The sequence below is a fragment of the Eleutherodactylus coqui genome, chromosome 6 (assembly GCF_035609145.1).
Source record: "Eleutherodactylus coqui strain aEleCoq1 chromosome 6, aEleCoq1.hap1, whole genome shotgun sequence".
NCBI classification, from domain to species: Eukaryota; Metazoa; Chordata; class Amphibia; order Anura; family Eleutherodactylidae; genus Eleutherodactylus; species Eleutherodactylus coqui.
In genome coordinates, this window is record NC_089842.1 from 192,805,147 (window position 1) to 192,822,519 (window position 17,373).

The window sequence follows — 17,373 nt, forward strand, 5'->3', positions numbered from 1 at the left end:
AAAAATGGCACAATGAAAAATGCAATGCTTTTAGGGCATTTAATATTGTATAGCTGACCTTCAGCAGACTGGATATAGCATTTATTTCGATGCTGGAAAAAATGCCATTGTGTGAAAACTCTAAAAATGTTGCACTTTTGCAAAAAACAGTGTTTAGAAAACAGCCTAAGGGCCGATGCCCCCGTGTGACTGCAGGAAGGAAACGGACGTACCTGAAGACGGCCATCTCTCTGCAGCGCCGGAGGAAAGAACACATCACCGACAATGAAGCCAGTCACATGTTCTTTCCTCCGGCGCTGCAGAGAGAAGGCCGTTTTCAGGTACGTCCGTCTGCTGGTGTCAGTCACACGGGCGCATCGGCGCCAGTGCACGGGTGCCGATGCGCCCATGTGACTGAGGCCTAAGGGTGACTACCCACTACAGTTTTTTTTCACTGTGAAATTCGCAGCGTTTTTTTTTCTGCAGGGGTCTATAGGACTTGTAATGTTAAAATCGCAAATTCGCGGTAAATTGCAATTTTACGCGATCGCGATTTTAACATTACAAGTCCCATGGACCCCTGCAGAAGAAAAAACGTGGTGAATTTCGCAGTAAAAAAAAAATGTAGTGGGTAACTAGTCACCCTAAGGCTTGATTCAAACAAATGTATGTGTAATTGCGTGCGCATGAGCATCACGCTTTTGCACATCAGGCGTTGTGTATTTGCGCACGCCACAGTGTTTTTTACTGTACTATTTGCATGTGGGAATCATGCACATTTGCGCATGCAAAAAGCTCCGCAGCCACAGCCCTCTTACATTGAAACAGCTAATTAGTCTCATATGTTCTATTTCCCTGTGCAAATGTGCAGAAAAATAGAACATACAGTGTAGTTTTTTGCACGTCATAATTGGGCATGAAAAATATGCGCTTGTTAACAAACTCATTAAAAACAATGTTTCTATTGACTGCATATTGCGCGCGCAAATCTTGTCGCGTGAATCCGGCCTAAGGCGGCTTTCAGATAAGTGGAATTTGAATCCGTATTTGGTCAATTTTTGCAGATCATAATATGAAGCTAATGCAAATCTATAAATCTATTTACATGGACATATTTTTCATGGTTTAAGAACACAGCATGGTGTTACTTTTGTCTGTTTTGGATGAAAAATACGCTCATCATAGTGTATGGAAAGTGATTAAAATACAGATGCATCAATATTACATCTGTTTTTGATCTGTATTTGTATTCATTGGCATCATCTTCTGTTGGGCAAAAATCAGATCAATAGATCCAGTAGAGAATGAAACATGAAAGCATCGAATACTGATGCAACTCGAATGCAATTTCATCTGTAACATATTCGTGTTACAATACGCTAATACCTAAAAGTATGTATATCACAGGAGAACAACTACATTTAACAATGAACAAGAGTAAAGCTTCATCTCCTGTGACCCATATCAGCTCCAGAAAAAATCTCTAGATTTCTGAAATGCATATTTGCGAATGGCAGACTCTTTCCATCAAGAATGAGTCTTTGGCGCTCCTGTGAACAGCAGTAAAGGTTTCATCTTGACAGAACAATGTAATAGTTTTGCAATATAAAGTAAAATCTTTAAGCACATTTCGAAGTAAAATTGCACGGAGTCACATGAGTGTTTTGCAAACTAGGACAGCACTAAACACCCCTAACTCTAAACCCTGACACATTATATACACCAATTAAAAACCAAACAAGTACACACTCTGAACAGTTGCACAACATGAGCAGACAGGTTATCAGAAACCTAAAAATTTTCACAAATTTATATTCATTCTTTCTACTTGCCGCAAATCAGATCGGTCGCTGTGTTTAAGGATATCATTTCATAATGCTGTGTTCCATTATTGTTAACCTGTCACCGGCTAGGAGCACCATAAACTGAATGAATTCATTGTGCTCATAGGGCAGATTCTCAGAAGCCTGGAGAGGTATTTTTTATACTTGCCTGCCTCTCCGTGCCCGCATTGTCCACCCTGAAAGTCAGTGCGTGGACTGTGCAGCGGACGCAAAGTTGCAGGCTGTGCGTACGCAGTCCAATAGAGATCAATGGCATCAGGAGGTGGGTAAGTATAAAAAAATACCTTCCCTGGCTCCTGGGATCTTGCCCTGTGAGCACTATAACTTAGTTTACAAGTGACAGGTTCCATTTAATGCTGTTTATATGTTAGCTATAAAAAACTAATCATATAAAACCATACCCATGTTAAATGTCAGCACTGCTGAACTAGCTTTGTCGCAGTATATCTACTTATTAATCTGCCATCTTTTATATCTGCTGTGCAATACTTTTTTGCATCTGCACCATAACCTGTGACTTTTTCTTAAAATGTCCCTTTAAGGAGAGCAGTCTGATCAAACTTCTTTGTTAAGCTGTACAAGACCAAAGCGTGGCCAAAAACACTCTGCAAAAAGAGGTGTAATGATTGTCATTGTGCTGTTCCCAGCTCCCTCTGCTGGTAATCAGAGGAAGTGTCTTGAGTGCTACTACAGCCAGATATTGGACTTGGGTAAAAGATAAGGTGCTTCTGTCGTGGTCTGTGTTATGAATTTCTTTTCCAGTGTAAAAATAAATTATTTACCGCTTTGCTGCCAGCACCGCCAGCATAGAATTTACTGTACTTTCCAGCAGTGAAATGGTTAATATAACTACTGTAAACAATCACATTTTAACCCAGTTGAAAGACTGGGAGGCCAGTGAAGAGATGCATTCTGGGTAGTTCAAGTACTCTTGCGTAGCTTTACCACAACCGAGATCTCTTATAAATTATACCTGCAGCAGTTTCAGTCCGGTAGTGGTGCGCATCCCTTCATGGCAAAATATCATATTTATGTTGTTCTGGGAGCAAATAGGCAAGTTGGTGTAGATACATGAACAGGTTTCCAAGAAAGCATTTAGTACTTATGTTTTCTCCGGGATTAGCAGGTAGAGTTCCTCTTGTGATATTGCTGTATCAGCGGAACCAAGCATTCTGGCAGGCCAGCCTGGAGCAGGAAAAAGTGGTCAAGGAGCTGCTGCGCTGTGGCTCTTTCCGATGCTTCCCGTGTCAACATTCGGTCTAAGAAATCTCGCAGAATTGGGGATGCCTAATAATAAAAAAAAGATAAAAACCATTAACCTATTCGTAGTTATAGCTCACTTACAAACTGATCATAGAAATATAAGTGCCTATTCACACGGTTGCATGTCCAGTTCTTGTGCCGTCCAGGTATTCCACGGACATCACATGGCCCTTTTATAGCCTATAAGCCTATTCACGTCTACGATATTCCACACAGACTGATGGTTCATGCAAAAACAAGTCACTGCATATCCTAATCTCTTCTATTTTCATGGACGAGAATAGGACATGCAGTGTCCATTGGGATCAGACAGCACATAGATGGATATCCATGTATTGTCTAATGCGAGTTGCGCCCAAGTTTCTCGGGCACAAATTGCAATACAGCAGTGTGAATCCCACATTAGCTTGTTTTCTAAATAATGTTTGTCGCTTAAACTGAATTGAGAAAATTTCTCATTTCTTCAACATCGTTTACTTCTACAAATCCCCCTATCATATACTTGGAGCTCTTCCGAAGCTCCATATACTCCTCCAAATGACCATCTAGCACATTTCACTGACACACCAACCTACTCTCACGTACTCTTTGTTGACATCCGTCAAGGCTCTTTCCTGGGACCACTCCTGTTCTATCCATACGTTGGGCCCAGGGCAGCTGATATTCAATAGCACTTACATGGATGGTACCTTGATTTACCCGGGTGTCACTGATGTTCCCTCTCAGGTATCTTTTTTCTGCATTATCTGTCTCCCATTCATTCTCATACTTCGACTATAAATCACAGCTAATGTCTTGACACTTTCCCCTCGTCTCACAAGTTCACTGCCCCATAACCATCTGCCAATCTGCCTACAGACCACACAACCAAGCCCTTACCACCTCTAGCTCAAAAAACATTTCCTGCATCTGCTCTTTCTTCAATCTTAAGTCAAATGCTTGTACATGCCTAATCATATTCCACCTAGATCAGTGCAGTATCCTTCCCTCTGAAATTCTTGCAACGCTTCCAATTCATCCTCAGCTCTACTGCCAGGTTAAACAACATCTCTTGTCAATCCTCTCTTGTCTACCAGTCCCTGCACTGGGGACTATGATGTGAGAAAGTGTAAGGTCGCTGCAAGTCTTCTGTCGCCCTCATGTGCTTCCGGGTAGCTGCTAGCGTCCCTCTGCTCTCCATTCTGCTTTTGTTCAGCACTGAGAGGGTTAACCGGCACTGAGAGGGTTAACTTGCTTTTAGCTCACATGAGGGTTTAATTGGGCATTACTCCCCTATTTAAGCTGAGCTGATGCACTTCCTTGCTGCCCCTGAATTGGTGTTTGTTAGTTCCTGACACTCAGCCTTTGGTCACTTGTTCCTGTCTTAGTTCTGCCCCGTTCTCCGAGTTCAGTTTTGCAGTCTGAGTTCTGTCATATCTGGGTCTTGTCCGCCTCTCTGTGTTGGGTTAGTTTCAGGCATTCTGTTCGTCTGAGAATTCTTGCATATCCGATCTGTTTGCACGTTTATTTTCTGTCAGTTTTCTGTCAGTTCCCATTCCTGTTTATAGTTTCCCCCTTGCTCTGTCCTGCATCTATGTGCTCCTCTGTCTGCTGCAAGTTCCGTCTGAATTTCTGTTCTTATGTCTGTCCTTTTGCTCCAGATCACTGTGTCTGGTTCTTTAGTTTTGCCAGTTCTGTCTGGTTCTGAGTTTTTTCCAATCAGGAATAGTCAGAACTGAGGTTTCAGTGCAGGGCCACCCTTATCAAGGCGATCACCTTGCTTATAGGTAGGGGTCTGCCATTCCCTCTGCAGCCAAGGGTCAGTCTCCCTTTTCCTGTCTACAGTCCATCTATCTGAGGAGCCAGCTATCAACCTCTCCAGGACTGGCCTCGGCTGGGTTGGTTTATCCAGTGGATCCACATCCGTAAATCCGTAACAGAAAGGTTGTTGATCCAAGGATTTATGCGATTCAGAATGATTTTTATTGACATTTTTTTTAAATGAACAAGAATAAAGACGACAAAAAATCTAAAAGTTTATGATATAACAAATTTGAAGGGACCATAACAAAAATGGATAATTTAAAATACAGGAAGCTTGAAGCATGTTAGAAAGAAGATTATCAGGAAGCATATAAAGTCCAAACTTTTCAAAAGTCACAATTACTAATTAAAAAGTGCTTAGGAGTAGGAAAAAATAGAAACTACTATTTCCTTCCAAACCATTATTATACAGTGAAAATTTTTTAAAAGTTCCAAGTAAAAGGGAGGGGAGAACATCCATACAAACGGAAGAGAAGGCAGACAAACAGGGAAGTAGGGACAAAAAGGAGGGAGCGGGATGGAAAACAAATGGGAATTCAGTTGAAGATGAGCATTAACCATGGAAACGGAATAATGTAGTCTAAAATGTCCTCGATTGTGTTCAAGAAAGGGTAGAAGCACTCTTGGACTGACTACCTTGAAGATCGAAAATCGAAGCTGGCCCTGATTAATTCAACAGTCTCGTTTTTAGAGAATATTGATACCATGAAGACAAAGTTCTCTCAAACAATTTCTCAAGGCCTGAAAGGATGACTGCCAGGTTCTCATTGACCATGCTCCAAAAAAACTTAATTTTAACAAGGTCAATGGTAACTGAAGCTTCCACATAGGAGCATGCAATAACTATCCTAGCTGCCAGGAAATAAACAAATCCATATACAACTTGTCATGCAAAAAACACGCCCCCATAAAGCTATGTCAACTGAAAAATAAGAAAAATGATGAGTCCTAAAAGGCAAGAATTAAAGAAAAAAACTAAAATGTCAGGTCTTCCAGGGATTAAAAGGTTAATATAAAGGATTGGTTTCCATATCACATTTAATGGCCAGAGGCTCAAACCACAACTTCCTGTCCACTAACATAATATCATCATTGCCAGATCACAATGAGTAATGTAAGTTGTATATCTCAAACCTGATATCTAGGAAATTATCCATTGTGAACACTTCTCCATGTAAAATACACTGTTTCCCCTAAAATAAGACCTAGCTTGATTTTTCAAGATTTTTGGGACTGCTTGAAATATAAGCCCCATCCCGAAAATAAGCCCCATTTACAGTTCATTGAAAAAAAGTCAATAGGAATGCTTTAGGTGTGTGAAAATTGCTGTGAAAACACAAATGCTGCATTTTTACAGCGCGTTTCACGCAGGTTATCCGTGTCACTTGCCCAGTAGACTCGGTCCAGATCCTTTCTGCTACTCTCCAGAGCCCTGGCGCAGTTTCCGCAGTACGTGGCTCAGGCAATCAATGTAGCTCTCTGTGAACCTGTCACAGCCATTGCTTTCTGCAACCATGAAGTGATCATGTGCGGGCGGCACAAGGGCTTTGTTGGCATTTGTATTGCTTAGAATACGCAGTAAAAACGCCAATAACACGTCTGAGCACTTGTGGGAGTGACAATAAGGGTTGAAAGTGCTGGGGTCTCTCACACAGATTGGGTAGTCCCACTGAGGTCAAAATAAGATATCCCCTGAAAATAAGCCCTAGTGCATCTTTTAGAGCAAAAATTAATATAAGATCCTGTCTTATGTTTGGGGAAACAGGGTATGTGTTCATTTGTGGTTATTACTCACTTTGTGAGAGTTCCTCAGTTTAGGAGGAGGGCTGTCTCGTAACCTTTTCATGGCCTGCACAGGCGAGTCACTGAAGTAAGGAGGTTCACCATCCACCATTTCAATCACCATAATCCCCAAAGACCAGATATCCACCTAAGGAATAATAAAGAATGACAAAACAACTGACACGCGCATGAAAACTTGCAACTTTCTTTCATCAGGAATTAGAATAAAGAAGAACAGTATTCGATTGTTTTTGTTAAAAAAGTCTAAAAGTTTATTGTTATCAATGTATAACCAAATAGTTCAAGAAATACAGCAATAACCCTTGTGTTAACCTGCTATAATTTGATCAATATCACTATGTAATGAACAATTCATCTAATCTGTATTTCACAAATTATCTACCAATAAATAAAACGAATTTAAAAAAAAAAAGAATGACAAAACAAAGTGACTACAAGTAATCATTAGGAATCTCCAGAGACTAGTGACGAAAATTAACGTAATAGGTAAACCTCTGTTGTTCCCAGAGAAATGCAGTAGCTATAGCCTAAGGTTCCTTTTACATAGGCTGAATTCTTGGTCCGATGTAATGAGAGCCAATCGACAAGCATCTCAATCAAAGCTTGTTTACTTATGACTTACATGGGTAAAGAATCGCTTATGGAGATGAACAATCATGATTACCATTGTTCATCCCCACAGGCTGGCTGTACATCTCCTCGTTCATATGGGGATAGGTACAGACAATCAGCAAGCATTTTTGTGCTTGCTGAAAATCAAAGATCTACCAATAAATGAGCATGCTTATTCGTCGGCTGATTGTTGTACATATCACACAGTCAGAGGAGCTGGCGAACGAATGTTCAAAACAAAGTTCATGCCCGAAAATTGGGCCATATAAAATGCAGTTTAAGGACCGTTTGGAAAATTCTTCATGGTCAAAAAGGCAATGGAGGAAAAGCCTCAAAAATTAAAATGTAGACATGATGATGTTAGAGTTGAAGATCAGAGGTGATTCATTGGTTTTTGCAGCAACATAATACAATTTCCTGGCTGCTGTACTGTAATGTACATATAGCGACTGTGCAAGTGAATTGCCTAAATAACACATAATTTATAAAGTGCCATCTCGATTAAGCAACCCAATTAACCCCTTAGTGACAGACCCAATTTATGCCCCAAGGACCAACCAAATTTTCAGTTTTTTTTTCATTATCTCATTGCTATCTCATAACAGTTTAATTTTTCTGTCTACACAGCTATATATGGGCTTGTTTTTTGTGAAACAAGTTGTGTTTTTTAATGCCATCATTTTTGGGTACATATACTGTACTGTATAACTTTTATGGGAGGGTGGATTGGGGAAAAAAAATGTCACCACTGAGAGTATTTTCATTTCATTTTTAAAGCATTCAGTGTGCAGAATAAATAATGTAATAACATTTAGTGGATCAGCAGGAATACAATGAGACCAATTTTATATATTTTTTTAATGTTTTGTACATTAAAAACACTTCTGTTTAAGGGCTCCTGCACATGAGCAGATTTTTTTGGCGGAATCCGGGGCTGGCGGCTGCCCCCGGGTTCCACAGCAAATACCGCCCATAGCCTTCTATGGAGACCTGCTGCCAGAGGATCACGATCTTCACTGTATGTTCTCAATGGGATCAGCGCTGCTGCCGCCGGCCCCATTGAGCACAAAGTGAAACCCCTGGATGCGACAGTATCCAGGGGTTTAATATCCAAAAAAGACGGATGCCGCTGTTACCTGCGTTTTAAAGTCCACCGCCCAATATTTATCGCTGCGCATTTTTGTGAGCAGGTAAATATCGGGCATCTGACTGCTGCCATTAAAAAGCATTGGTTCTATATAGATGCAGATTGCAAACGCAGGTAACATACACACATAAAAACGCCCATGTGGCTGAAGGTAGCCCTAAGAAGGTATTGTATAGAACCACAACTTTTTGTGTACTATGTAAATTGTTTTACATAGTCAACCAGTGCACTTATATTAACAAATTTTATAGTGCTTTTGATAGTTTTCATTTAGCTTAAAGTATTTTTCTTTCATTATTACTGGTTTACCTCAGTGCCATATGCCGACCTCATAATGACTTCTGGTGCCATCCAGTATGGAGTACCCACTAAGGATTTCCTCTTTGGAACATCTTTGCTAATTTGAGCACAAAAACCAAAATCGGAAAGCTTCACCTGCAAAACAAAAAAAACAAAAGGACCAATCATGTAGACTATTATAAACAAAGACTGTGCGCCAATGGTATCAATTATATCACAACATAGCACACAGCGCAATCCTGCTGTACAGTTAGGCCTCCTGTCCACGGGCAATATAACACTGCGTTACCCGTTGGCGATAATCCACACGCTGGTAACGCAATGAACGCTTTCCATAAGATAACTATGGAAAGCGCAGCCCAATGTATACGAGCAGAAAATTGCCGCAATTTTCCGCTCGCGTATTAAAATCGCGGCATGCCACGATTTTCCACGATGAACTTATCATAATGATAGGTGACGAAAATCACGGCAGGGGTTGCAATGATGACCCGGCCCCTGCACTGAGGGGGCCAAGAGGCCACCCTCCTCCATATACAAATGCACACAGAGTTCACTACCGGCTGCAGCAGGTAATGCACCCTATATGCGGCAGAGAAGCAGAGGAGGAAAGAGAGGGGAGGAGAGCAGCAGGCAGACACACATGGCAAGGCACTCTTGCTGACACAGTGTACAGCATCCTTGTACTTGCTGGTCTCCTCACACAGATAAGTGGTCCGGGGTATGTATCTGTTTCTCTCATCCATCTATCTATCTATCTCATATATTTCTTTCTTTCTGTCTCATCCATTTCATATCTTTCTTTCTATCTCATATCTATTTTTCTCATGCCCATCTTTCTATCTCATCCATCTATCTGTCTCTATCTCTATATATCTATCTCATCTCTCTATCATTTATATATCCATCTCATCTATCTCTATCAACTATATATCTCTCTCATCTATCTATCTCATGCCTATCTATGTATCTCATCTATATTTCTCATCTACCTATCTACCCATCTGTCTCTCATCTATCTATCTCTTTCTATCTGTCTATCTATGGCTGGTATAAGTTATACATCTCCCTGTATATACTGTATATAATTGCACACTTCGCACAATTAAAAAAACGCATCAAAAACACATGCAGTTTTTTATAGTGTATGCAGTTTAAAAACGAATGTGGTCTTTGATTACTGCATGCAGTTTTTTCAATGTGTTTTTCCTAATTTTGGTTCAAAAGTAAAGCAAAAAACATGAACACACCTTAAACGCAGTTCTAAATTGTGGCATTTTTACAGCAATTTCAAGCTGCGTTTTTGAACGCATGGTACAGCACTTTTTAATGCACCCCATCATTGTGATGGGTGAGGAGGTGCGTTAAAAAATAGAAAAACACAAAAATAGAACAGACAGCTCTCGAAAATTGCAGCGTTAGGAACACCGCGTTTGAATGCAGGTCTGAGTAACCCCATTAAAATCAATGGGAGTATTGTACCACAGTTAGTATGGCACTCGGGTCTCGGAGATAAACTTTTGCACCTGGGCCCCTGAGCCTTTAGGTATGCCCGTGCTTCTCTCCCACTGTTACCGCTACAGATGTAGATGGCATGTACTGTAGCTAGGTAGGGACTGAGAAATCCAAGGACCATGACAACTTTCCTGAAATGTAAATGTAGAGCAGGCAAAATCATCTTAGGAAAATATGTTTTGGGATTTTAACCCCTTAACGACTGCCCCATCGGGAAACTAAGTCCTCAGTAAGTGAGCTTTAATCCTAGAGGACGTAGTTTCATGCATCCTCTTTGGATTAATGCCCACTTGCCTGAGGACGTGACAGCTTCATGCTGTCGGTGCCCGCAGGTAGCCGACAGCATGGAGCTGTCATCCCAGGATGCGGGCAGTCCCCCCCCCGGTATTGCGATCGGTATTAGATATTCAGTTGCCCTGATGGATCCGATCCATCAGGGCAGCTGAAAATACTCACCCGCCTTCTCCCCGCTGCCCGCTGAAGATCTGGTCCTCCCGGACCCGCCGCCGGCCTTCTGCGCTTGCGCGCCAGACGATGACGTCATGTGCAGAAGCCCAGGAGCCCCCGGCAAATTTAAAAACTCCTGGCTCCCAGCTCCTGAAGGTAGCCGGGAACCAGGAGGTGTTACCGGGAACCGCTGTGAGCGGTCCCCGGGCACGCGATCGCCGCTATCCATTGGATAGCGGCGATCGCGAAAAAGTTAAAAAAAAGTTTTAAAAAAGTAAAGTTTCACCTCCCCTCATGGATCGGATCCATGAGGGGAGGTGAAAATACTCACCTCGGGTCCTCTGCGATGTCCCGATGTCCCGGGACCCGAAGTGCCCGTCTGCGCATGCGCGCCCGATGATTGACATCGGGCGCGTGCACAGAGGGGCTCGAGCCCCGGAAATTTAAAATCCCTCTGCTCCAGGCTGCCATGTGTAGCCAGGAGCAGAGAGATGTCACCAGGGACATGATCACTGTTATCCAATGGATGACAGTGATCATGTAAAGTAAAAAAAAGTGTAAAAAGTAAAAAAAAAAAGGGTAAAAAGTAAAAAAAAAACTTTAAAAAAGTTAAAAAACCTTGCATTTCATCTCCCCCCACGGATCATATGTGTGAGGGAGGATGAAATGACGTACCTAAGGCCTGCGGATTTATCCGTGGACCTTATTCCAGCTTCTGCGCACGCCGCCGTCGCCACAATGGCAGGCGCATGCGCAAAAGCTGTGATAATTTAAAATCTCCCTGCTCCTGGCTACAAAACTTAGCCAAGAGCCTGGAGATTTCACGGAGAGCCGCGGTGAGTGATTCCTGATCACGTGTTCGCCGTTATCCAATGGATAATGGCGATCCCGTAAAAGTAAAAAAAAGGTGAAGGTTCATCTCCCCTCACCGATGCAATCAGTGAGAGGAGCTGAAACTTTTTACCGGAGGCTTCTGTATTTGCACCCCAACGCGATCTTCCTCCGTGAACTTTCCCAGATTCTGCGCATGCGACCACCGGTAAAACACCGGACACATGCACAGGAGTCGGGGAGCCCAGGAAAATTAAAATCTCCTTGCCCCCAGGCGACCAATGGTCGCTGAGAGGCTGGAGCAGTGATGGGTGGCCTCGTTGAGCGGTCCCCGGTCACGGGATAAAAAGGTAGCGATCTACCTTAGGCTGGTCTCACATGACCGGATAGGAATTACGGATTCCGCATGCGTCTGATCCGCGGTAATACGCAGATCAATCGCATTGGATTACACAATTCCGCTCACATTAGCGGGTCGGAATTGTGTAATCCACTCGCAGAAAAGAGAACGCAACATGTTCTATTTTACCGCAGATATCCGCAACATAGAGCCCATTGTGCTCCATGGTCGCGGATATACCCGCAGTCCATACGCAACTACATTGTGTACGGGCTGCGCGTACCCACGTCATTGCTAAGCAACGGTGCGGGAAATACAAACAAAAAAAAAGTACTGCGCATGACCGCCTGTGTGAGTAGGCAGTTATGTGCAGTACATTACGCGGCCGTACACAGGGTCACAGCCGGGCTCACAGATGGGATCCGCTGCGGGCCTCCGCAAGCGGATTCCGCCTACGGCTGTGAGAGCCCGGCGTTATTCAGACCGCTACCTGTAATACGCAATTTACAAGAAGCCCCGGGAACGCTCGCCTTCATGCAGTTCCAGGAGCACCTTGTTGAGTGCCTTCTGTGTGAGACCGACGCACCTCATCAAGCTTACGGAGACTCAAGGAACACCACTTTTTACACCCCATACCCGCCACTGAGGTCAAGAAATACCCCCCAAAAAGCATGAGAGGAGGGGGGATACCGGTTTTATTGCCCCATGTACCCATCCCAACCAGCCTCCGTAATTACCCCTGTCTTTGGAAATACTACACAGTTCACATTATTACTTTTATCTAAGATTTAGGGAACGCCGAAAAGGGTGCGGAGTGTGTGGGGGCGGGGATATTTTTTTAAGGTGTTAATTTTTATTCCGTACAAGTAGGCAATGGGGCCTGTAATTTATTCAGTTGTGCCCTGCAATCCAACGGGTGTTCCCTCCATTATGGGCCTAGCCATGTGTCCTATAAGTAGATTAGGACCACAATGGGTATGTTTTTGAACACAGGACAAACGGGGGTATCCATTTTGGGGTGAATGTCTTCATTCCTATGTATACTGTACAAAAAAAACAGTTTTTAAATTGACGAAATTGAAAATCATAATTTTTTCCTTCTGCTTTGCTTAGATTTATTCAAATACTGTGGGGTCAAAATACGCAGTATACCCCTAGATGAATTCGCTAAGGGGTCTAGTTTTCAAAATAGGGTCATTTGTGGGTTTTTTTTATCGTTTTGGCCGCTCAATGGCTCTATAAGTGGGCAATGGGGCCTGGAATTTATTCCGTTGTACCCTGAAATCCAACGGGTGCTCCTTCTATTATAGGCCTAGCCCATTGTCCTTTAAGTAGATTAGGGCCACAAGGGGTATGGTTCTGAACACGGGACAAACAGGGGTATCCATTTTGGGGTGAAAGTCTTCATCCCTATGTGTGCTGTACAAAAAAAACAGTTTTTAAATTGATACAACTGCCAAAAAAATGAAAATTGTAATTTTTTTCCTACTGCTTTGCTTAGATTTATTCAAAAATTGTAGTGTACAAATACACAGTAGACCCCTAGATACATTCGTTAGGGGGTCTAGTTTTCAAAATGGGGTCATTTGTTGGGGTTCTCTGTCGTTTTGGCCGCTCAAGGGCTCTACAAGTGGGCAATGGGGCCTAAATCACCTTCATGCTAAATTTCTGTTCTGAAAGCCACCGACTACTCCTTTCATTTTGGGCCCCATTGTGCATCCAGACATAAGATTAGGGCCACAATCGGTATGTCTCTGAACACGGGAGAAACAGGGGTATCCATTTTGGAGTGCAAGGCTTCATTCATGTGTGTGCTGTACAAAAAAAGCTGTTTTTAAAATGACAGAATTGACAAAAAAACGAAAATCAAAATTTTTTCCTTTTGCTTTGCTTGAATTCATTCAAAAACTGTGGGGTAAAAATGGGCAGTACACCCCTAGATAAATTTGTTAAGGGGTCTAGTTTTCAAAATGGGGTCAATTCTGGGGGTTCTCTTTGGTTTTGGCCGCTCAAGAGCTCTACAAAAGTGCTATGGGGCCTAAAACTCCTTCAAGGAAAATTTATGTTCTGAAAGACACCGACTGCTCCTTTCATTTTGGGTCCCGTTGTGCATCCAGACATAAGATTAAGGCCACAATGGGTATATTTCTGAACATGGGAAAAACGGGAGTATCCATTTTGGGGTGTAAATCCTCATTTTCATGAGCACTATAGGAAAAAAATATGTCTTTAAAATGACATATTTGCAAAAATATGAAATTTTATTTTTTCTCCTCTAAATTTAATTAATTCCTGAAAAAAACTGTGGGGTCAAAATACTCATGACACCCCTCAGTGGATACATTAAGGGGTGTAGTTTTTAAAATGGGGTCATTTGGGGGGGGTATCTATTATTCTGACACTAATGAGCCTTTGCAAACTTGGCTTGGTGCAGGAAAACAAAGTGTTCCTCAAAATGCTGAAAAGTAATGTTAAATTTGTATGTCCTCTAAATGGTTAAAAAAAACACAAAAGTTTTTCAAATGTGCATTCAGAATAAAGTAAGCAGATGGAAATATATATCTTATAAAAAATTTCTACAGTATGTTTGGACATATTTGAGATATTACAGTTGAAAATGTGAAAAAATTACAATTTTTTCAAAATTTTCCCAATTTTGGCGCTTTTAATAAATATACACAAATTATATCGGTACAACATGTGGCGAAAAAACAATCTCAGAATCACTTGGATATGTAAAGCCTTTACGGAGTTATGCTACGTTGAACGACGCATGTCAGATTTCCAAAATTTGGCTCCGTCACTAAGGCGCAAACAGGCTTCGTCACTAAGGGGTTAATCCTTGACTGAACCATATTAGCTAGAAGAGAAGAAAACACAGCAGTCCAAAGACTTGACTATTAAGTCTTTCATCAGGTTCTCTCTTACATTTCATCATGCTCAACACATCACATTTCTGAATCAGATGAAATAGAGAAAGCTGCACTTTTTCAAGATCTCTTCCTCTACTGACATGTTTGAAGAGCATTGGGATTTCTTCAATACCTCTGACTGACTGGCAGTGAGAAAGGGAGTATCGCTGTGCATTTTGGATACAGTCACAGTTGATGGTGTAGAAGAAAAGCCTAAAGTGACCATACGCATTAGATTAACATTAGCCAAACCTAACAACAATTTAATGTTTGGCCAATATTTGTTCAACAGATATTGGACGAAAACTTACAACATGCCCGATCGTTTGGCCAGAAGCTATAACTCTGAGAGGTCAAGTATTCAGAATGGAAAAGGAAATAGTCTGGTTAAAGTGCTGGTTATGAGTGACTAGAGGAGTCAGTGTCAGAAATCCATTCATCTTTCCCCACCTAGTCTCATAAAACACTATTTAATGTCAAGGACATAATTTCCTTATTTATGTGTGATCTATAAAGGAAATTTTAAAGTTTTACTGATTTCTAATGTGACTGTCTACCACTAGATATGCCAAGACACAAATTAATAACAAACCTATAAAAGATGTGTTAGGGCCCATTCAGATCTACGTCCAAGGTTCCATTCAGAGCTTCCGGCATAGATCTGGAAGAGAATCCCTTACTCAGCATGCAGCACTTTTTAATCCCGTACAATGCTGGCCAGACCCCATTATAGTCAGTGGTTTCCGTTCAACAGCATTCAGCTCTGGCATGTGCCAGATCTGTCAGTACCGGTATTTTCGTTGTTCAGGTGCAGGGATAGAAAGAACCAAACAACAGAAATCACCCATAGCCCCACTACAAATGTGAAATGGGCCTTATTACTTATAGTAAGATAGATGCAAACTGCCATGTGAAAGAAGGTATATGGACCACAGTCAATGAGGAAGCTAGTCAAGACAATCTATTTTGTCATAGCATTAAAGTCTGTGATCTGAGCAACTTTTAGAATGGTATTGATCTTGGTTGCTTTGCATGTAGGTTGTAGTGCTACCAAACTTACAAGAGTTGTGTTGAGAAAGTCACAAAATGTGCATGCAGTTACAGTTTTGTAGTACATTGATGGAAATAGGGCGGGCTACTTGGAAGACTACAGCACAACAAACAGATGAATGTAGTACAAATATGCTAAATATCATTCTCAGTGTACAAATTCTGCCTATTGTTGACAATGATCTTCTAGAATTACAAACTATCATTTCAATTTTTGTCAGACATACAGCAATTAGGACAATTATTTTTTCTATTCTATTAAGCATAGACTTTTTTTTTTTTTTTAAAGTGTGTGGTGTCAACATTTTAAGGTGGTAGTGATTGTATTTTTTTTTAACTCAGTATACCATTTAGGGTGAATTTCAGTAAATAGAGGCGGAATGCGCCAGAGATCCCTTTTGGCTGCCTGTCTCCATTTACTGGAAATAGGCAGTTGATTAAAGATAAGAAACTGTCTGATCATACAAAGCGAGAAATCGCTCATTAGTTGTTCCATTTCAGTGATCTAAAACAGAACGACTAGGGGCGACTACTGAGCGACCCCTTGCGCAGTACCCTCTTATGTTCCGTGTCAGGATCAGAGGAATGTACACTGTCCAGTATGGCTAGAACACTATGTACAGTAATTTACAGCACAACTAGATGTTATATTCTTGCTGTACATCTGTCAAGGCCATGTTACAACAAGAAAAGCAATGTGGGTCTATTCAATCTCTTGTTGGATGTATAAATAACATTAACATTCTCAATTTATTCTGTATTTGCCTTCACTATAACTTCAGAATTTAAACTGAACATAATGTAATGACACAGAGTATAAAATAATGTAATTTGTTATTCCTTTATCCATCATATATTCCAATCATATGTATTTTAGCAGCTATAATAAGACAAAAAATATTAAATCTGTAGATGATGAAGGCTACAGTCACTCACCCGACCATCTAGTGTGAGAAGTATGGAGTCACTTTTGATGTCCCTGTGGATTACGCCCTGGGAGTGCAGGTAGACTAGAGCTTGCAGCACAGACTTGCAAACAGTAGCAATTTGCTCCTCATTCAGTCTGAAATAGAAAACAGAAAGGATTAAATCTTGTGAAGACACATGAAACATTGGCAACATATCAAAATACAGATTATTTTATTTTATTCTGAAGACTAATAATGAAAAAGTACCAAAGGCTACTCTACCAAGTCTACATTCGGTCAATACTAATCTAGCTCTGCTCAGCTCTTCTTGGCTTTCCTCAGAAAGTAGAGTGAGTAGTGTAGTGGCTCATAAAGTCCACATGTCTGTACACCATTCACAACTCTCTGTTGAGGGATTATCAGAGCTCATTCCACTTTCCCTACACTTAAAGGGATTTTCCAGTTGTAAATGGTTTATGACCTAGTAGATCAGCAAGGGTCTTACCCCTATCGATCAGTGCAGTTTACCAGACTAGTATATCCTCTGGATCAACACAGTAGGATAGACAGGCTGGACTAGATGGACATTGTCTTCATTCAGCCTTACATACTATGTTAC

The 17,373-nt window shown here is 41.4% G+C and overlaps 1 protein-coding gene across 2 annotated transcripts in view; it reads right to left on the minus strand.

Moving 5' to 3' along the window:
• Positions 1-1,532: 1,532 nt before the first annotated feature.
• Positions 1,533-17,373, minus strand: part of PAK6 (p21 (RAC1) activated kinase 6) — a 105,897-nt gene continuing 90,056 nt past the window's right edge. For both annotated transcript variants that reach the window (XM_066605845.1, XM_066605844.1), the window contains exons 6-9: positions 16,783-16,909; positions 8,761-8,886; positions 6,685-6,819; positions 1,533-3,110 (exon numbers count right to left, since the gene is read on the minus strand). In XM_066605845.1, coding sequence (XP_066461942.1) covers positions 2,943-3,110; positions 6,685-6,819; positions 8,761-8,886; positions 16,783-16,909 — 556 coding nt within the window. In that variant the 3' untranslated portion in view covers positions 1,533-2,942. The remainder of the gene's footprint in view (positions 3,111-6,684; positions 6,820-8,760; positions 8,887-16,782; positions 16,910-17,373) is intronic.